The sequence below is a fragment of the Lepidothrix coronata genome, unplaced genomic scaffold (assembly GCF_001604755.1).
Source record: "Lepidothrix coronata isolate B3197 unplaced genomic scaffold, Lepidothrix_coronata-1.0 Scaffold34, whole genome shotgun sequence".
NCBI classification, from domain to species: domain Eukaryota; kingdom Metazoa; phylum Chordata; class Aves; order Passeriformes; family Pipridae; genus Lepidothrix; species Lepidothrix coronata.
Window position 1 is genome coordinate 3,002,566 of NW_016690214.1, and position 21,685 is coordinate 3,024,250.

A 21,685-nucleotide genomic window follows, 5' to 3' on the forward strand; every position below is an offset into this window, starting at 1 on the left:
TGTTTTTTGTTTGTCCTTTATCGTGGCCATTTGTTTCCATTCTTGTCCTCTGCACATCCCACTCTACAGAAGGAGCTGAAGAGTTGGGAGACAGTTTGACAAACTGTGAGATTTTATGCTGGAAGCTGCTAAACAGAAATTTGAAGTGTGTGTCATTTGTCTTGGGACTCCTTTTCACTCCTGCAGTTGCTTCAATTAGATAATCACAAGTGTGTGTGTCAGATACTAAGAAAAAGAATAGTGTGTTTCATAAGATTTTAATCATCAAATCACAAGCTCAGGTGATTACAACACTATCACTGGCTGCTACTTATTTAGTGTGGACAATTGCATAAGGAATAAGGTGTGTTGGATATTCTCCTCATTTAATGGTGTCAGACAGCCACAGTGGTATTTCAACTGATAGAAGTCCAATTTAAAACAAGGGGGGAGAAAAGGGTTCTAACTAGCCTGGTTCATGGTGCAGCTGTCTTTCCATCTCACTGATTTATTCTTCTCCAAAAATAAATAAAAATTGCAGAACAAGTGAGCAGGAAAATAGATTTATAGGTGAGTGTACAGCAAGCAGATGAAAAATTAATCCTGAGCTGTCATTAGTGAAGAAATTGGGAACTGTTTTATTGTGAATTTTATACAGTGAAAACTGTTTGTCAGTCCCTGTGCCAAAACACAAAATCCTGGTAGGATTTGGTGGTCACTGGAGTGAGGAAATGTCTGCTTTAGGAGTTACAGGCTTCCAACTCACTTTCATCCTGAATCAGAATAAACATCCAGCTCTTTCAAAGAAGGTTGTGGAAACTGGATTGAGTGAAAATGTCTTTAATCATATTAAAGCCAAAGCTTTGCAGGGAGTTGTGGAGCAATTAGTACTCAGATCAGTTAAGGCCCTCTTGAGCCTAACAAGGGTCTGGATCTCTCCCAGCAGTGTTGTAGTAAATAAGCAGGAGTGGGAGCACTGTGTGTTACTAAATTTACCTTGTGCATCTTAAGAAATACAATAATTTAGCTTGCGGTGACTGGAGACCTGATCCTGCTTTCTCAACTGGGAGTTAACAGGCAGCTCAGCACAATGTCCCTTTTCTTTATTCCTTCCTCAGGATGATTGTGTGCAACCAAGTGATGAAATATATTCTGGATAAGATAGACAAGGAAGAAAAACAGGCAGCTAAGAAGCGGAAGCGAGAGGAGAGCGTGGAGCAGAAGCGCAGCAAACAGAACGCCACCAAGCTCTCAGCTCTGCTCTTCAAGCACAAAGAACAGCTGAAAGCTGAAATACTGAAGAAAAGAGCACTTCTGGACAAAGATCTACAGATTGAAGTGCAGGTAAGGGCAGAGTCTCAAAGACTAATTTGATTTTAAGCTGGGGAGAACATTTGTGTGTTAACCTTTGTTTGCTCAGTGAGATTTTAAGGATACTTGCAGGAAGAAGCTCTGGTTATGGATCCTCTGCTGACCTACTTTATGTCCTTTGGATGCTTCTTGGTTTTCTTGTGGACTGAAGTCACCTTGTTTTTACAGCCAGTGGGCCAGAGTAGCCCAAGAGTATCATCCCTTAATGTTGTGTGAATTATAGTTTAAGAACATGAAAAAAATGCATATTTAAATGGATTTAATTGTTTTCTTTAAGTGTGGGGATTTTTGCCTAGACTGTCATGCTGTCTTGAAATAATCATATGAAGTGCCTCCCTCTCTATTTATTCATTTAATACACTTCAGGAGGAGCTAAAGAGAGACTTGACTAAAATTAAGAAAGAAAAGGAAAAGGCCCAGGCAGCAGCTGCTGCAGCAGCAGCCGCAGCAGCCGCAGCCGCAGCCGCTGCCCCACCACCACCACCACCAGTGCCACCAGTGCCACCACCACAGCAGGCAGCCAGCGTCACCTCCTGCTCCTCCACCACTGTCCCAGTGCCAGTGTCCTCCCAGAAGAGGAAACGAGAGGAGGAGAAGGATTCCTCGGCTTCCAAGTCCAAGAAAAAGAAAATGATTTCTACTACCTCAAAGGAAACGAAGAAGGACACAAAGCTTTACTGCATCTGTAAAACGCCTTACGACGAGTCCAAGTGAGTAGAGGTGCCACAGCCCCCTCCTGCATGTTCTTAGTGTAGGCTTAGTGTCAGTGTTAGTGCCAGGCAGTGCTAGAGCTGGAGACAGTGGCAGGTCGTTGCAGTGATCACTGAAGCATAGAGAATAAAGTCTCTATTTTCCACTAGCAGTTACAAATATTAACATACCTGATTGATGCTGTTACTGTTTGTGGTTTATATTTCCTCGTTTGCATGTCTCCATTGTGTGACCTTCCTGTCTCACATGCACATACTCTTTTCTTTTTTTCCCTCCGCTCTGTTACTCTTTCTTTTGCTGTTTTGCCTCTGCCTCAGAAGCAAGTGACAACTTGGTTTGGGCAATTTCTTGTGGATAAGTAGCTTTGGTACCGTCTTCCAGTATAAAAGACTTTTTTTTGTAAGTCAATAGCCAGTAAAGGGGGCTCTGAGCCACTGGACTGCAGTTCACTTTGGACAATGTTTCGGGTAGAAATGGTTTCCATGTATTAGAATTTGCATCCCAGGGTTGATAAAAATAAAATGAACATTTAAGCATTTGACAAAGTGAAAACTGCAGTTCTCTGTAGTTTGATTCTGATTGTGAATGAGGACAAATATTTATGCTACGTACAGAGTTTGTGAAGAAATGTTGTAAGTGGTGGAGTGGGAGATCCAATGGATTCCAGGGAATAGTGTTATAGATTCCTGCTTAACAGCAGCAGTTAGTAATAGTTGATTTCTGAGAGCTGTGTAGAGATGTGTGTAAAATAAATCTGACTTCAGACAATTCCAAGTGAGTATTTATCTGCTCAACAAGTGAGCGGATTCACACCCAGTGGTATGAATTGGTGCCATTTGGTGGTGGATCAAATGCTGGTAACAGAGAGAAACCATAGAGCTGGAGTGGTGCTTTCACTCCAGAAGTGGTTCTTCCTTCCAAGTTTAGGGCCAGGACTAGGGGATCTCTTGAGGTTCCCTCTAGCCTTTTGTGGATTTTAATTATTTTTTAAATGAAGTTGAAGTCTTAGGGATTATTTTCATCTTGGTTGTTGAGTGGCTCTGCCCATTCCACCAGTCCTTCAGCGTGGGGAATGGGGCTGCTCCCCGTGCTGCCAGTCCTGTAGGAAGGGCAGAGGGATGCCCTGGCTGTGAATTCACTGTGATTTCTAAGGAATATCACTTAAGGAATGTTGTCTGTGTCAGGCTTTGTCACCCAGTGCATTTAGGGGACCCTGTTCTTTGGTGTGATCCTGAACAGAGATGTGTTACTGCCTCCAGTTAGTGAGGGGTACAACTGGCACAAAAATGAGAGGAAAAAATCTGTGAGCAAAGGGATTTGATTGTCAGACTAACTCTATGGTCATAGACTGAATTTTGATAGCCTGGATCATGTGCTTCAGTGCACTGAATAAAACTTGAAGAAAATGAAAAGTTAATAACTCAGTAGTATCCTCACCAATATGATTCAGCTCTGCTGCTCTGCTTTTTGTGAGTTTTAAATTTGATGTTCATACAAATGATGGCTGTACCGTTGAACTCCTTAATCCTTTCCCTATTTGGAAAGGAATTAGTCAAGTTTTAAAACAATTTTGTGGGAAACATTTTTTTTGTTTTCATCTATACGTAGGCATCAGATCTTCCTCTTTGTGCTGGTGTCTCTTTTCTACTTCAGAAAAGATACATGTGCCACTTGAAGAGGGAATTTGTGGTATTTTATGAATACCCTGTGCATTTTTTTGGATGTGTAGTAAATTCTGCTGCGTATTTTACTGCACGTTTCTTATGTTTAGCTCTCATTTGTGATACTCCAGGGCTATAGGGATTTGCTGATATTGTTTTTGAGGATGGTCAGTAAGGATATCTTTCTAAGATTCCTGTTTAGATTCCAACTTATTTGTTAAAGCATGGTGTGACACCTGTTCCACAGTCCAGTGCAAGGTTTGGCATCCACACCTGGATGTAAATGTGCTCCCACATCACCAGGAGCAGCCACAGCCCCTCTTGGGAAGGGAACACAGGCTGGGTTGTTGAGAGTTGTCAGAACCTCTGTCTGTCCGTTCTTTATGGAAGTTGGGTTGTTTGATATTGCTTTTAGGATTTTCCTGACTGTAAAATATAAGAGAAAAGGCAGGATCTGGGTGTCCAGGGTGTGTGCAGAGGCCCAGGGAATTAGAGATTGTTTTGTGGAACATGGGGTAGGCACTGCCCTGGTGCTGGTGTGGTGTCCCAGGGGTGTTGCAGACTGACAGGATGGCAGGAATTCCTACAGCAGCACGTGCCAGGGGGTTGTGTTCTCCAAAATCCAGGAAGATGGAGGTTCCCAGTCCGCTTGCTTTTGCTTAGGCAGAGAGAATGGATGTGCACCGTCCCCATCTGGTTGTCACGAGTCACAGGTGTGTCCTGAGATGTCCATACACGAGTTACAAACATCCTTGCATAATATTTTACAGTTTTGTCACATCATTCTGTGCAAGGTCCCATTCCCATGGTTCTGTCCCTGGTTCCCTTCACTTTGTGTCATACCATACCTGGTTCTGTCACACAGCTGTGTCTGAGAGGAGACATTATTCACTGAGAACGGTCCACATTCCACTTTGTCGCAGTTTTAAGTACTTTATTATCAGTTTTTCAGTGCACATTCCTCCCAAAAAAATACCCCACCAAGATTTAAAATTGACAACCATGCCCTGACCCCATTTTCTTTCGTATCATGTTGTACCAGTAGTACCTACACATGGCTGGTTGCATGTTCTTGTAGTGTACTTGTAACTCCTAGTTGGTGTTTGCGCTTTGCTTTTGTTTTTTAAATTAACTGAGACCTACATTTTCAAACCTTAAGGAAATGTTTCAGTGGCTTTTGAGCTGCAATTTTGAAAATGTAAACCTTTTTCTTTGGCCTTGTCTTTTTGTGCCTTTGGTAGTTTTTCCACACGCACACTGAAGACAGGAGATTTTTAGCCCATTCTGGTTACATATTAATATGTACATATTAATACATGTGCATTTGAATTTAAAATTGACCCAAGTGACCTAACTGCCAGTCTAGCTGCAGCATGAGATATTTTGTAAGGTCAGGGAGCAGGGAAACTGAGACAGAAAGCAGGCCAGCAGCAAGTACATCAGAGAGAAGTGCAGGGAAAAGTGCCATGCCATTTGAAATGACAATTACATTGTCATTTTCATTGTGAACACTTTTAGGTTCTATATTGGCTGTGATCTTTGTACTAACTGGTATCATGGAGAATGTGTTGGAATCACAGAAAAGGAGGCTAAGAAAATGGATGTGTACATCTGTAATGAGTGTAAACGGGCACAAGAGGGCAGCAGTGAGGAGTTGTACTGTATCTGCAGAACACCTTATGATGAGTCGCAGTGAGTTCGGATCAGAACCTCTTATTCCATGTTTAGGTAGCAAACTGCTCTGACTGTGCTTTCCTGTTCCTTGCCAAGCATAAAAAAAACCCCAACCAGTTATTCTGCATATATTGTATTCATTCGTAATACAAAGTTGCTTTCTGGTAATTGTCTTCCCCTCCCCTCCCCGGTCCCCCAAATGTTTCTGTTCGGTAAATGTTTAGGAAAAGTGGAGTTTTCAGGGTGGTCAAAATGTGTTGTAGTTTTTATGCCAAAACGATGTGAATTTAAATTGGGATTTATTTTACTTTTTTTTTTTTTTTTAACAAGGGATGGTTAGATTAAATGACAAATGCTGTATTGAGTGGATTTTTTTTGTTCTTTGATCTGGCTAGAAAACATAATTTTAGTATGGGGGTGTATGGTTGGTATATGATATATATATATATGTATAAATATACATCTTTTACTGTAAGGCTTTGTGTCATAGAATACCCCTCCTGTATTCAATTACAAGACTGAAGCTCCCATATGAAAAATGCTTGTATGGAGTGAACCAAGCCCTAGTTTTAGTCCAGTTTGTGCAAAATGCATCTTGAATTGGTTTGGATACTGGCTGGGTGAGACTTCTGGCTTTCCACTGTTCCTTTCATCTCTAAAGCAGAAGAATGATTTTTGCAATCTCAATTGCTTGAAAGTGCCTATTATAAAATTTAGGAGCTTGTTTTGCAATGGTCTGTAATTTAGCCTGTTTGTAAACACGAGAGCAGCCGGAATAGCGTCGTTAGAATTTGTCACTCTGAAATATCACATTGCACTGTTGTATTGAATCATGCCAAGTTATCTGCTTGGGGATTGCAGGTTTATGTGTTAAATGCAAAGTTGATATTGAAGAGGTGAAGGCACTGACACTTGGTTTGGCTCTTGCAGATTCTACATTGGCTGTGACCGGTGTCAGAACTGGTATCACGGGCGCTGCGTTGGCATTTTGCAGAGCGAGGCCGATCTCATCGACGAGTACGTGTGTCCCCAGTGCCAGTCCACAGAGGATGCCATGACTGTGCTCAGCCCCCTCACTGACAAGGACTATGAAGGGTTAAGGAGAGTCCTGCGCTCCTTGCAGGTGAGGAGAAGGATGGCAGCACCTTGGAGTGCATGGCAGCACCTTGGAGTGCTTCACTCCCTCGTGAGCCTTGGAGGAGGGTTTGATTTCTCTGTAGTAACTCTTCATGAAGAGGGAGTAGCAAAGCTTTGCTTTTTGGTGAGAAATGCCACAGTGTCAGCTGCAAACTTGCTTGACATTACTGTGCTGAAGAATATTTACAAAAATTACTATATCAGTGCTTCTGAGTCGGTGAAACTAAGCAATGTCTTCACTGAAAGGCTTTTAGAGGAAGCAGGTTCAGAATCCCAAAGGGCAGAGTGGAAGCCCAACTGCACAGGGTGTAGAAGGTGCAGTGTTCTCTTCTGTACAAGGTGCATTGCTCTGTTCTCAGATCACTTTTCTGTGGTTTCTATTCTATATTTCTGTACTGTAATTCAGAGTTACCAGATTTCAGCAGTGTTCTACAGGGGGTCGTTATCAGCATGTAAATGATGGCATCCTGATAATAAGAATAACATCACTGTCTGATACAGTATATTTCTGGTTTGTCTGTCACTCCCAAATAGGCTTTTTCTGCTACAGCTGTAAAGAATTTTTAAGAATTCTTAAAATTCTTAAAATTATGGTAACAGAAATCCTGTAAGTAATATTTTTGTTGTCCTATATTTTGCATACATTTATGGAAACAAATTAATTTTTTGAGGACTTGAAAGCACTCTCAGTAAATTCATTCCATACTTTTCCATGCAGCCTGTTCAGCACAATATCCTGTTATGTCTGAATTTCACATTGTTTCCTGTTTTGAAGCCCAACTACTCGGTCATTGACATTTAAAACATCAGATGAGAACTAGTCACTTTTTCATATAATGCTGCACTTCTTCTTTAAATTCAACTCTAGACTCCAACAGATAAAAGGATGATGAAAATATTTAGCTATTAATAGTGCTAATTTAATTTTCTTTTTAATTCTCTCCTGTCTCCCTGCCAGGCTCACAAGATGGCATGGCCCTTCCTAGAACCAGTAGATCCCAACGATGCACCAGATTATTATGGTGTCATTAAAGAACCAATGGGTAAGTGTTGGTGAGAAGAGCTTGAGTGAGGGGATTCGGGCTTTTGGATATCAAATTAATTCCCTGCTGACCAGTTCTGGCCATGTGTTGTAAAATACCCAGGTTTTGGAGTGAGGCAGGTGAAACAATGTGATTTCTCCCTGATATATTTAGAAGGTCATGGGGGTTAAGATACCTACTTCTGGCTGTCTCCTTTTACCAGATGAAATGTGGAAGTGCAGCAATAGAATAGAATTCTTGTTTTTAAGTTTGCTTTGTTTAAAGAGGACAATTTTCTTATGTTTTCCTTTTGCTGGGTTTTTTATGTCTTTGTGCATCAGCTCCTACGAAGTTTGGGATATTACTCCAGAGGCTGAGGAGAAGGTGGTGCTAACACAGGGAATTGTGACATGCAGCTTAAGATGGAGTTTAAAATCATCTTCATCTGACTTGATAGAGCACTAAGTTTTGTATTCCACGTAATTTGTCTGTAGGAACAAAATGGATTCAGATGTTGTGCACGTGGGGCAAGAGGAGAGGGAGATGCTGCAGCTTTATGGTGCTTTACTCTTTTCTCATTAGAGTTTAGCATGTAGTTGGGAATAATCTGGATAAGCACTTGAATGTGAAACCTGGGAAGATCCACCTCCTGAGGGAAATGCTGTTGGGAATGTTATTCCTTTCCTTCCATTATGGGACCAGTAACTTTTCATATCTCTAAATGAGAGCCAGTGCATCATTTGAGCTTTCCCACCTACTCCTTACTCACCCTAGAAATAGGAAAGGTAAATTACTATCTTGGCAAAATTGTAGTATGTTGACTGAAAATAATATTTTTGTTTAGAAATTATCTCCTTTTCTGCTTTTGGATTGTGCTGTTATGAAAATGCTTAACATGTTTCATAGTTGATGGGTTAAAGTTTATAAGGAAAGCTCAAATAACAATATCATTAAGCATATGATGATTGAATGAAATAAAAAGTGCATTTAGCTCTTTCTGACTTAATTAGGAGGAAAAGACACTTGTAAGTATAAATCTGAGTAAAATGCACCAAGTAATCCAGGCCCATCTGCAATTGCTTTCACACTTTCTGGCATTACTGGTATTTAAAAATAAGCACTTCAAGGGCTTTTCCCAAGGGTAGATAAGTTGTTTTTCTGTCTAAAAGTGCCACTAGACATTTACATAGTTATATTTATATTTGGCAGTTCTCATTCCTCTCCCTCTTTTAATGGATATTTGCATTAAAATAGGACAATTACTGCTCACTTCACCATTCCTGGCTCTTTAAAGTGTCTGGTCAGGAAGGATGAGAGCTCTGGCATTTTGCATGATCCTGCACTTGAAATCTTTCCTCTGTGCCATGTGTAATGTGCACATGCCCACGAGAATTGATAGTTCATTCAGAGCAAGTCGGGAATTAAAAAAATAATCAGAAGGTACAGTACCAGAAACTGAATCCAGATTATCTGACCTTTTTTTTTCCCCCCTTAATTTCTTCAGAAAAAGCAGGGAGCTTCCTGCAAGAGACCCAGGTTTTCCAAGGTCATTCTGATACTTGCATTTGATTTAATTCAGCTGCACACAACACATTCATGCACAAGTGTTTATTATGAGGGAGATCTCCTGGTGCCACCATCACAACCAGCACCCCTGGGACAGCAACTAACCTGGATAAGGCTTTGTTTCCCACAGTCTTGACAGTGTAGACCTCTGTTGAGGATGAAAATGTCTCATTTAAGCACTCTTTGGTTTCTTTAAAGACCTGGCCACCATGGAGGAACGGATCCTGAAACGCTACTACAAAAAGGTCACGGAGTTTGTGGCAGATATGACCAAAATTTTTGATAACTGCCGTTACTACAATCCCAGTGACTCCCCTTTCTACCAGTGTGCAGAAGTTCTCGAGTCTTTCTTTGTACAGAAACTAAAAGGATTTAAGGCAAGCAGGTAAGTTTGGGTGTTCTCCCCTAAAATCTCCTTTCTAAGCTCACGTTCATACAGGGATTTGCTGCCCCCTGCACTTTCCTGGACAACTTGCTTTTAAAGGGAAAGCAATCTATAATCAATTCTATAATAGCCAGCTGTCATTTTTTTGGTCAAAATTAAGGTTTAAAGATGATTTTGGGGAGGTTACTTTGGAATGTTTGTTCAAAAGGAGTTGTTACATAGAAATTTGGGTAGTATCAGAAATGTACAAAATTTGAATGACACTTTAACTCATTCCTGCAGAAAACTTAATAATTTCTGATCAGGACAAATGCCGTGTCTGAGTTCTGATGTTGTTCTACTCTGCAGCAAATACTTCTCATGCTAATAAGAGACAATCCTGCTGTGAAGCTTAAAATCCAATGGAAGAAATTAAAATACTTCAGTTTTACTCCTCTCATCTTTTTACAACTCACCACCTTTGAAACAGAGGAAATAAGTACAGTTTAAAGTAGTAGATGAAAAATGAACCTAACTCAAAATTTACCTTTCAAAATTAAACTTACCTTTCTTTTTTTTTTCTGTAGAAGGGCCACTGTAGAGCATTTCCCTTACACAAACATTCCTAAAAAAACCATGCAGCCTTACCACACATTTTTGTTGCTTGCCTGTCCTACCCAATAGCACATCCATGGGAGTTACATCTCTTGGAAAGCTTCACTTTCTCTCCATTCCTGTGCAAGCTGATTTTCACATGGAATGAGAGTAAGATTGATAAGAAGGGAGGAGTCAGATGAATTAGTCCAGCATTTTTCTTTTCAGTTTAATACCATATTAGTGATTTTTGTCCGGTAGTTTTCAGCCCATGTTTCTGTCACTGTCATAGCTGGTACCCAGCACTTGCACACTGATTTCATTGCTGCATCTTATTTGTTATTGTTTTTCATTTATACCATCCGTGTTCTTTCTTTTCTTGCAGATTGTGATATCTTTAGTCTGACCTTTTTAACTGGAATCAGAACTGGATGTTGGGGTCACTTTCTTTTATTGTACAATTTAATGACGTTAAACTGCCCTAAAAATCCAGCTCACTTGTCTAAACAGTAACTGTTGGTTTTGTTGCCAGCAGTCACACTGGTGAAAGTAACTGTATTAACACAAATTGTCCCGTTCCTCAAATACTGTATGGAGAAAAATGAAAAATTCATCTTGGAAACCTTGTATTTTATTGTTTTATTTTAAGTCACTAATAAAACTGTGAATGTCAAAGAGGAGTTTTGCTGAACTCTGCTTAGCAAAAATGTGATTTTAACATGCCTGTTCAGTTTTTTCTATTAAGTTAATCCAAAGACTTCTTGAATAAATTTAAGCAGAGTAGATCTTATTTTAAATATTCACAACTAAAAATGTCTTTTTGCTTTCCTTTTGATGGACTACTATTATGTAAATATGTGAGTAAAACTGATGGCAGGCATTTTGGAATATTCCAGAGACACACTGCATTTTCCAAGTACTGAAATATTTTTATTCTGTAGGAGAAAACGTGCTTAATATTCAGAGACAATTGTTTTAAGTGTTCTTTTTTATTTTTTTCTGAAGGGGAAAAAACTAAATGGAAGCAACGTGGTGGTAATTCCTTTATTGTGGTTTACCCTTGGCAACACTTTGTGTTCTCCAAACTGAAGGGTGCTTAATTGTTCACTTTCTTCTGTATTCTGCAGGTCCCATAACAACAAACTGCAGTCTACAGCTTCTTAGAGTTCAGCGTGTTACCAAACACACGAGCAAGGATCTGGTTGTCTGACAATTTTTAATTAAGGAGCCAGATGTTTTTAGTCAGGTTGTCCTGACAAGACTTGATGTAAACTGCGTTTTTATTGGTCACAACAGTCAAATTATATTCTTGGCTTATTTTGTCCAAAGGACAAAGAAATAAAAAAATCAGCAGCACCACTTTCTTGTCAAGATCAAATTGTTGTACTATTGTGGCAGAAGCGGGAAAACTTTGTTTTGGTGGAGGAGAGAGAGAAAGAGAGCAAGAAAAAAAGATACAGTAAATGGGGTCACGTTTAACTCCATGGAAATGCCACGTCTGTTCTTCAGTGAAGAAGCTGGTTTAAAGTCCACACAGAAAACTTTGACTGTATTTATTTATTGTTGCAAAAAAGACGCTTTTTTATTGCTGCCCTCATTTGTCAGCTAATTATTTTTTCTTATAAAATCCAGCCCCGGTTCCATGTAATCCATTCTGTATCTTAACATGATTCCTGTAGGTAAAAGTACAAGAAGACCTCTAGATGTCTTTTCTTTCTATGAAAGGAGCTGCTATGTACACATGTGCACACACACAGGACTGGGAATCAACAAGGAGTTTATCATTCATGGTAGATAAAAAGAAGCTTGCATAGAAGTTGGGCTGAGTGGTCATGGACTACAGACTCTGTTGCCTTGAATATAACAGTACAATTTGTCATTTACTCTGCACCAGACTGAACTGAGTAAAATCTATTTGAAGGTATCTTGTTTGTAAACATTTGTCAGATTCTAATTTTTTTTTTCTTTTGTATTAAAATTCAAAATATGGATGTATATGAAACAAAATAAATGGAGATCATTGTTCTCCCCACAGCCGGAGGTGTGTCTGAGTGTGCGCTGACACGTGGGCTCTGTGCAGGAGTGCAGGTATTGCAAGGAACAGGGGTGGGAATGGCCAGGGAGGTCGGATCCCACTGCTCCCAAGGTTGTGGGATACCACGGTTCATTCCTAAGCACCTGTTATCCCATTGTAACATCACTCCAGTGGTGCCAGAATGACTGTAACAGATGGGACGGGGTAAGGAAGTATCTTGTGAAGTGTCCCTGCCCACTGCTGAATTCAGGGGTGTTTGCCAAGTGCTCTGGGAATGTGCAGTACCACGTGTAACTGTATCCCTGGGAGGCGTCCTGGGCTGCCTCCGTGTTTCCTGTGGGATAAACTGGAGTCCAAGAAGATGCAAATTGCAGATAAGAAGGTTTTCTTTCCCATCTCCCCCCTGCAAGTGACCTGCTCATGGTACCTGTCTGTAGTTCCCAGCCCTGGTTTCTCTGCAGCTCCTCGACCACCTTTTGCACTAATTCACAGTCAACTTGTGTTCCACAGTGGTCTGGGATTTACCTGATTCATGGATAAGCTCCTTTTGGGTTTCACCTCACACCTTGCTATGCAAGAACCTCGTCTGTTATTTTTCTTACAAAGGTGTTGCTGCTCACCACCCTTTCTTACACTTCAGCTCAGGTGTTCAGGTTCTTCTGGGGGGATTTTATCTACTAAAAACTCGTGTGTTTTTGTACATACAAATGTTGTCATTTAACCTATATGTGAAAATTACTAATTGTTCAGTGTGGAAACAATAATCCATTTATGCTTCTGAAAGTCAAAGAAGAGTAGTTGCATTTAGGTTATGTTGTCCTTTGAAGTTTTTTTAAAAAAATGCTGCATATTGTAAGCATTGTGTTATAATGCAACAAGGAAAAACCTCCCCGTTCACAGCACTGGGAATATCCTGCATCTCATCCAAACTCCTCAGTATTTCTGGACTATTTATTCATACTTAAATCCATATGACATGGTTTAAACCTTTCCTACCTGTAGGCAATAGATTGCTGTTTTTAACAAATTGTGGCAAACTGAACAGTACCTTTTTGTACCTTATAGGACACATCATCCTAGACAAATAAAGTAATGTGTTTGACATGGATTTGGTGGTGTTTCTAATGAAACATTTGATGATGTTATGGGATATAGGTCTTGGCATTGCCAGATCATATATAATCCATACATGCAGTTTAATCCTGCTGGTTAATTGTCCAACCCAAACCATTGTGATTCCATATGATCCTGTTTTAGTGTCTTCAATTGCCATGGAGTAGGTCAAGATACTTCTCACAATTTATTAGTGGTGAACTTTTACAGTTAAATGGTGTTATTGGAAATAAATCACTCATGATTAATCCCCACCTGCCTTAAAGCATAAAGTTCATAAGGTTTGTGGTCTCTGGTCAGTCTTCCTCCTCTTTGTATTTTATAAATTATTGCAACAGTTGTTTTGAAATGGCCTGTGTTGTAACACTGTGATAATGTGAGCTGTACCAGCCTGATTTTCCTTTTTGTCTCCTCAAATTTGAAGCAATTACCCTCGGTCCTGGTTTAGTTCATGCAGAAGCTAATGGAGGTTTAGAGTGAAAAATTGAGCTGAGCCAAAAGCCTCAAGTAAACCCCAGAAAGACAAGAAGATGACAACATTCCTGTACACCTGGATTTTTGTGTGTTGGCTGCAGAATTCTCCTATTGATCCTGCTGGGGAGAAAACTATCAACTGTAAGGTACCAAAATTACTGTGGCAGCTGCTGGACTTTGAGTTCTGTCTTCTCATTGTGGTTATTGCTGTGAGGGTTTTGGAATAGTGAGTGAAAGACTTTTGACCTAAGAAATCTTTTTATTGAGTATGTACCTTTGGTGTGTGATGAGCCTGGTATCAACAGTCCTGCTCCAGCTCTATCTCAGCTGGGCTGGGACATGCAGTGGCTTCTTGCTCAGCTGGTGTGGGAACATTTTAAGGAGGGATCTTCCAAGAAAGAAGGGAAAGGTAAGAGGATGAAAAAAGGGAACACAGGATAAATTGTTCTTCAGGCTCCCAGAGCAGCAGCTCTATCCAAGAGTGTTTTGTGTCAGTTATTGGCATGGAACTCGGGCTTAGCACTGGTGTCCTGTGCTTATCCCTTCCCAGGGACAGTCACAGTGAGATATATGTTGGGTTTGTACCCACACTTCCCTGGATTAGGTTACAATAGTGGGAACAGGGCTGGGATGCTGCTCTGGGAGGGGGGATGCCTGGAGGAGTTGCTGGTTAGTCCCTGGACTTGGCTGGAAATAGAAACAGAGAAACTTGAGATGCTCATGTAACCCTTCCTCCTCCTTCCTCCTGTCCCTCCCAGTCACTCCAGTGCTCGAATTTGCTGCCAGAACACTCCTGCTGCCAAATCAAAGCCCCCTCAGAGTCTCTCAGGAAAATTCCATCTATCCATGGTGTGCTCCAAGCAAAGGCTTTCACAGAGCAGAAGTGAGACAATTTACTTTTTAGGTAGACCCACACTATGAGTAAATTTCTCAGCCTTTGGGTCCCAAATATGTGATGTTTGCTCTTGGTACTTGGCTCCATATCAAGACATGCTTGATGCAGTGTGACCTGTCGCCCATCCCTTGCTCTGTGACTTTTCAGTGACACTAAATGAAGCTGCAGATGTGTGTGACAGGTAGAATGTCCCAGAACTACCTTTGTTTCAAGACAGAAAGTGCTTATAGAAACCACTACTTCCTGTTGCAGGTCATGTCATACCACTGTATATGTATTTTTTTTAAGCTCCACTGCTTTTTTCCATTTCTTAATATAAATATGTAGTCAAATCCCCAACTTGTCAAACAAGGAGATGCCTTTGTTTGTTATGATAACATAAGCTTTTTGGGTCTTCCAGAACCCAGGGGATGGTGAAACCAGAACCTCACGAACATTTTATTAGTTTCTTTTACAGACTTTAGACCTGCAAAGACTGACTGGGAACAGCAAACATTTGATTCCCTCTGCAGCCCTTTCACAGGTTCTTCCGTCCCACCACATTAAAGGTACTAAAAGATTGTATCTTTGTTTTTAAAAGTAACTTTACTGGTGTGCAAGAACAAGCTGGGTGATATTTCTGAAGGGGAATGGCATTCAGGAGGAACTGCCCGTGTAACCAGGCACACACTGTGCAGTCCATGCTCATTCTGCATTCCTTGGAATGAACTTGTGCCATTACTCATGAGCCAAATTGGGCATTTGTGTTGTGCAGTTCTTGATGTGCTTTCAGTCAGTGTGTTCATACACTCAAATAGTTATCCTCCATTCTGTGTGCTTCCTGTGAACATCCAGCTCTGGTTGAGGAATGTAATTTTTAGAAGTAGCACAAAAGACACATTTGAGGAGACCAAAACAATACAAGTGATACTTAGTGCTGTTGGTTTCTCTTGAATCAAATGCATGTGATACTTCAGGCAGAACTGTGTGACATCCTGGGCAGACAAAGCTGTGTACAGATCTAACGTGTTCAGGGTGAGAGGTTCTAAAGTGCACTTGCTGAGCACTGAGGATGAAGCCTCCAGAACTGTACATTTACTACAGATTATTAGGGGTGCACTGCAGCAGGGGAGGCTACAATAACCTGTGGCTCTGAAAAAGCTGGAGCAAATCCATGACCAGTTAACATTCCCTAGCCTGACTTCTGTGCTAAACCCCACCCGAGGTGCCTGGTGAGGGCATTCCGTGTTTGCTGAAGCACAAAGCGGTGTCCGATCGCAGCCGGTGCCCGGCGTGAGGTGCCCTGGCCAGGTGTGCCCTGGGGGGTGACTCCCACTGCTCCCCGTGTCCTGGACGGAGCCACCGGACCTTACGGACACTTGGAACGCGCCGCCTGCACCTTGTGATCCCTTTTCCTGTTGAACCTCCTCACATAGCTGCTGCTGCTCCCGATCCAGCCGTCGCCCGGCCGGAGCCGCCCGCGCAGGGCCGGCAGCAGCTCCGCCGGCAGCTCCCGGCGCTTGTGGAAGATCCGCCCCATCACGATGTACCTGCTCCCTGCAAAGCAAACGGAATGTGGGATCACTCCCTGCGCTCCGAGGGGGGTGGGAACAGGTGGGAAGTTGTGCCCTTTGGAAACATCCGGAACATACCACGGCACCCAGAGCTCCCCTGGGACCTGTGGGTGGTTGTTGCACAGACATGATGAGTTACTGCTGGGGCAAATACTGATGTTTGGTTAACTTGCATTTAGAAGGAAAACTGGACTACTGATAAAGACATCAGCTTAAGCTCCTGCTCAAACTGTTTTGGCAATCCTGAAAACTTGCAATCATTTTGGAACTGGATAAAGTTAAGAAAGGACTGTACTGACACCTGACTTCTTCCAGCTTCTCTTCTGGAAGTTTCAAGAAACTGGGATGGAAAAAGCCCTTCACTTTGAGGAAGTGCTTTTTTTCCAGATTTTCCTGACAAACCAGGGTAAGCCTATTAAACTAGGGCAGACTAAGACGGCACTGCATGCAGAGGAATAGCAGAATGGATTTAGCTGGAATTATTTACCAAGTTTAAAGTCTGGACAGGGTTTACTGCAGTTCAAAGTATCCACAAGTAGGATGTGGACTCGGAAGAAGGCGGCATCGGGAACGACGTACAGGCGACTCATCTTGTACAATCCATCACTGTTCACCAGGAGGGTAATCCAGTGGACTCCCTTCCCCAGGCTTTCCATGTTATAAACAATTCCATTCACTGCTGTTTTAAGGGAGAGAGGGGGGAAAAAAAGCAAGGATCAGATTGTATATATGGTGGCAGCTCAGGGTATGAGTGAAGGCTCTTATTTAAAATGCTCAAAGGAAGTGTCAGCAGAAATCCTTGGATTCGGTGGGCAGTGGGAGTTGCTTCAAGTCACCTTTGGTGAGGTCATTGCCTGAGTTTCTGCTGCCTTACTAACCTTGTGCTTTACAGGCCTGAGATGTTTCTTAGTGACGTTTATAGAATGTTCCAAAAGACAGGGATGGGTTTAGTACCATTTTCTATCCCAATACATAAAAAGTGGATGTGTTTGTCTAACAAAGTCAGATGGTCAAATGTAAAACTTCCCACTGAAGTAGAAAGGTGAGCTGGAAATGAAACACTTGGAAGGAAAGGCGCCAAGTAGGCTGTGTTGTGTGTTCAGACAATCACTTCTTGCTGTGCTCCCAGTTCCTGGTTCTGACAAGTGCTGAGCTGACTCCAGGAATGGGAAAACAGCACCATGTCAGGTGGGAAAGGCAAAGGGGGCTGTTACAGCTGGTGTTACACCTGCCTTGGTGGGGAGAGCTCTGCTCAGCACTGGAAATGTAAAGAAATGGGAAGCTCTCTGATCACTGCAATGGAACCTTGGCTCAGCTGTTGCCCAGACTTTTTCCTACCTGTCTTTTTGATTTGAGAGAAGAGTGAGGCTGCTGTTGGTTAAAGGCTAAAGCACACACTGTAAAGCCCCCGTTGCACAGGAATGCGTGAGAGTGGTAAAAACCAAAACAGGCAGCATTTGCAGAAAGCACTTCCTGACTTCTCCATTTAGAGAAAACAGATGTCTCCTAACGTGTTTATGTTCTACAAATGGAAACATCTGTTACCACTGGGGTTGTATTTTCCTTATCTCTTAAAATACTGTGAGAAAAAGTTGGTATCTGTTTCACAACTTTGTGAGCACAAGGCAGGATTTCAGTCAGAAAATGCTTGTCCTTAAACAGTCCCTACAGAAATACCAGCCTGTTTCCTGCCATCTTTAGTTACATCAGTGTGGACAGAAGGACTAAAGACACTGAATCCTAAGGAACTTCAGGAAGAATCCTCTCTAGAGAGAGGATCACAGTTTCAGTTCTGTTTGGTTCACCATTATATTTTCATTTCAAACTTCAGCCCCCAAAATCAAACTCGCTCCAAGTAGTAGGAGGTAAGTAACCCAGCTACAATGTTTAATCTGAGACTATCTAAAACAATTGGTCTTTTCAGTTCCATTGACCAGTCCCAAGGACACTTTTCCTGCCAGGAGTGGAAAGTAGAGGGAACAGAAAAAAAGATCAATACTAGCCCAAGGTAGGGAAAGCGCAACGTAAGTACATTTATAAGGAGCTGTGATGGGCACTCTTAGTGTACTTGGTAATTATTTAACATACTTATGGTATCTTTTAACAGTATTTTGGAAGTGCAGCAGGTGAACAGCAGGCCTGTGCTCTGTGTGGGTTGGGGAGGACACAACCTACCAAATTCACTGGCACAAAAGGCCTCCACTTCATCCCGCTCTCCCCTGCACTGGGCCAGACACTCCTTGTCCTTGTCACCATCTGGAACGGGAACACACACTGAGGGACAGAAATGGGCCTTTGGGGATATTTTTCATCCCAGTTACGCCGCCCAGCCTTTGGAATTTCTGGGTACCCCTTTCCAGAGCAGCCTGTCCTTACCTTTCCTCAGCACTCCCAGGGGGTTGGGTGGGCCGAGGGACCAGCGGTTGGTGACCCAGGAGGGTTTGGGGATCCTCGTGACAGGATCGGGGTGTTTGTAGGGGATTATCTGGCCCGGGCGGTTCAAGTGCAGCGTGTTGGGATCCCCTGACTCCCCTGAGTCTGGAGGAGGACGAGCTCCCCGGGTGGGTGTCCCCTGTTGCTGGGAGGCTGTGCCGTGGTGGGAGCGGGCGGACACGCTGTTGGCAGCGCCGGCCCGGCGCCGGTCCGTGTGCTTCCTGTTGGCCTGGCTGGAGTCGGGGGAGCTGGGAAAAGGCCCCTCAGCTGGGCTCTCCAGAGGCTGCCAGAGGTGTTTCCTCAGCCCTGTGCTGTTCTCCAGGGAAGGTTTGGTGCGTTTCTTCTTGTCCCAGGGCAGGGAGGTGATTTCAGGAGGCTTTGGCGGCTGCAGGTGGGTGGGAGGCAGGATCCAGTGTTCCCTGGAATTCCCACTGGCACTGCTGGTGCCACGGGCTGGCAGCTTCACCTGCCCAGGTGCAGCAGCTGCTGAACTAAAAGCATCTTTGCTGAGAGCCTGGCCAGCTTTCTCAGCATAGGGCAGGGATCCTACATCAAGAGGAGAGAGAAAATCAGCGCTTTCAGTTTTTTATATGTTATTACATAGTTATTTTATATGTTCTTCTGAATGGGAGGATTTGAGGTTCTAGCCCATAAGTCCCTCAACAATATATAACTGATATGCTAATAACTGATAAATATATAACTGATAAATAGCTGAACAGATGAAATACAGTAGAGCAGCTCATTGCTCTGTACTCAGACGTGGCAGGCCCAGCACAGGGAATGCAGCTGTGTGAGCAGAACGGGAGGTTTGCATTTTTACTTTATTATTGTTGCAAATTAAAAACAAACCCTTTTCTCAAACCCCTGAGTCTCCGGGGAGCATCTGAGGAAACAAGGTTCACGTTGCCATTTGGGATGCTTGTTTAAAAGACCATGACAGCAGAACTATTTGGTTTTCCCATCCATGGGATGCCTTATTGACAGTGTCATCCGGACTTTTCAGCAGCTTTGGGCTGTGGACATTACTGGAAAGATCTTTATCCACAGTTTTGGATTTCTAGCTGGTAATTAGGTTATTGCTGCCGAGAAACAGTTATTTCAAGGCTTTTCTTAATTTGAGAGGACAAGGGTTGAGAAAGAGAGGAAGTGTCTGGGAATACAGTGAGAAATGACTTACTGACACTGTTCACACAAGCTGGGCAGTCACCTATGCTTTTGTTTATACCTTCACCCCAATCACTTGGACCTCAAAAAGCAAAATGGCCTTCTGTTTAGCCTGGGAAGAGAGAAATTTCCCCTTGCAGTCCATTTTCCTGTTCCTTTAGCCCCTCAGTGCATGCCCTGAGTGAGCCAGCAGAGTTTTCACACAGCTCACCCCCACACAGCCGCCGTCGGGGTGTTCGTGGCTGTGGTTACTCTGTGTAGGAGGCAGATCCCAATCCCTGTGTGAAAAGAGAGGTTTGACATCCACAGATGAACAACGTCCTGGTTTATCTCCTCTGACTGACTCAATTGCTGACCTTGCCACTTCTCCCCCTTTGCTCTCACCAGCTGCTGTCATGGGAAAGATTCCCTGATATTCGGGCTGGCCACACGTAAAGTCAAAAGAATGTCCATGGAGAGCGGGGTGGAAGGAGTCCAAGCTGAAGGGAGCAGCAGGGAAGGGTGTTTTGGAGATGGTTCAATATGAGCTGTGCACTCTGAACAGGTGTTTCACACTTGGGTGTGTAAGAACACTCTCCTGCCAGTTCATCACGCTCTCTCAGTCACGGAGTGCAACAAGAAATAGTTGATTTTTCTCTACTCAATCCATTCAGGACCTTGAGGTTCCTGCTCCTGTATCAGCATATTCCTGTCTGGCTGTTGCAGCATAAGACATATGACTGCAACATAACCAATTCCCAATGGAACAGATGTAAATCTTATTTATTTTCTGTCAGTGATGTACTAAACTCCAAATAAATCAGTTCAGGACAGCTTGCTGCAGGCACACATGGCAGCACAGAGCTGCAGTCAGTCAGAAACATGGTATTTACAGGTGAAGGGGACTAAAAGAGATATAAGTTATAAAAATCCCATATGCAGAAGCAAGTCAAACCTCACCTGCCACTGAGAGCTCATGGCACCACCTCCCTGCCTGCTCCTGCCAGGTGCTCTCAGTTCCTCCAAATCTGACAAATCAAATATTATAATTTGCATTCCCATCCCACAAACAGGTTGAAATGTTTCTTTCCCGAGCCCTTACATATGACTTGCTGAAAAGGCTACAGCCTGGAGGGCAAGGACTTGCAGGAACGTCTTCAGCCTCCCCTGATTCCAAAGGCAAAGCTGCCCCAGCCCCGCTCCGAATGCAACAGACTTACCAGAGGATGATCTAATGGCAAAGCAGAGGAGCCAGAACACTTGGGTTGTCATTTTGAAGTATTTTTCCAGACTCAAAATGAACTGGAGTCTTTTATGCCCTTCCCCTGTTTCATGCTAATGAGAGGCAGCCTTAGGGGAAACGGGAATCACTCACTGGACAACCCACTGGAGCAAGACCAAGCTGCTGCCGTCCCTCCACCACCCCTGCCCAGGAGGGATGTGCTCCAGCACCTCTTCCCGTCGGGAATAACTCTGTGCTGCTGCTGTCCCCTGTGTGCTGGGGATGATATGTTTTTAGCAACAGATTTTTTATTTGGGGGACAGTCTTGCCTCTTATGGCACTTTGTAGAGAAAAAACATACAGAACAGGTCAGGGTTTATTGGATATGGAGAATTCATACTGGAATTGGAAGGTGCTGGAACAGCCTCACTGCATCTGTGAAGGATGTGCATTGCAGTGGAACATATTTGGGGATTTCTGGCCACCTCCACTTACACAGCTGGTAATCTCCTCTCTCAGTTTAAGGAACCAGTTCCAGTGATTCTCTTCAGACTGAAAAACGCAGTAGTGACTGTCCAGCCCAAGGCAAAGCTCTGCTGATCCGACACAGCTTTATTTTGAAATCTCCCTTTGCTAACAAGAAGAACTCTGCAAGTTTTCACACACCAAGCCAGCCCTGATTTGGATTACTGAATTAAGGGGGCTTATTTCTATGTGACCTTATTGCCACACAAC

General features: G+C 42.9%; 2 protein-coding genes across 19 annotated transcripts in view; one reads left to right on the plus strand and one right to left on the minus strand.

The window, feature by feature from the left end:
• BPTF (bromodomain PHD finger transcription factor) overlaps window positions 1-18,091 on the plus strand; it is a 58,253-nt gene extending 40,162 nt beyond the window's left edge. For 10 of the 17 annotated variants that reach the window (XM_017811828.1, XM_017811833.1, XM_017811842.1 and 7 more), the window contains 7 exons: window positions 1,098-1,323; window positions 1,717-2,060; window positions 5,241-5,414; window positions 6,327-6,519; window positions 7,492-7,576; window positions 9,320-9,506; window positions 11,207-12,113. In XM_017811828.1, coding sequence (XP_017667317.1) covers window positions 1,098-1,323; window positions 1,717-2,060; window positions 5,241-5,414; window positions 6,327-6,519; window positions 7,492-7,576; window positions 9,320-9,506; window positions 11,207-11,243 — 1,246 coding nt within the window. In that variant the 3' untranslated portion in view covers window positions 11,244-12,113. The other 7 variants (XM_017811845.1, XM_017811838.1, XR_001874228.1 and 4 more) reach the window with 6 other exon arrangements.
• Window positions 15,324-21,455, minus strand: CUNH17orf58 (chromosome unknown C17orf58 homolog). Of its 2 annotated transcripts, none has more exons than XM_017811864.1 (5): window positions 20,949-21,455; window positions 18,526-19,128; window positions 18,325-18,405; window positions 16,637-16,828; window positions 15,324-16,132 (listed from the first exon to the last, which is right to left on the minus strand). In XM_017811864.1, exons 1-5 carry the CDS (start codon window positions 20,998-21,000, stop codon window positions 15,945-15,947), a joined length of 1,116 nt encoding a protein of 371 aa, XP_017667353.1. In that variant the 5' UTR covers window positions 21,001-21,455; the 3' UTR covers window positions 15,324-15,944. The 2 variants fall into 2 exon arrangements, with proteins under 2 accessions (XP_017667353.1, XP_017667352.1); XM_017811863.1 differs by having other exon boundaries at window positions 18,325-18,423.
• Window positions 21,456-21,685: the final 230 nt, after the last annotated feature.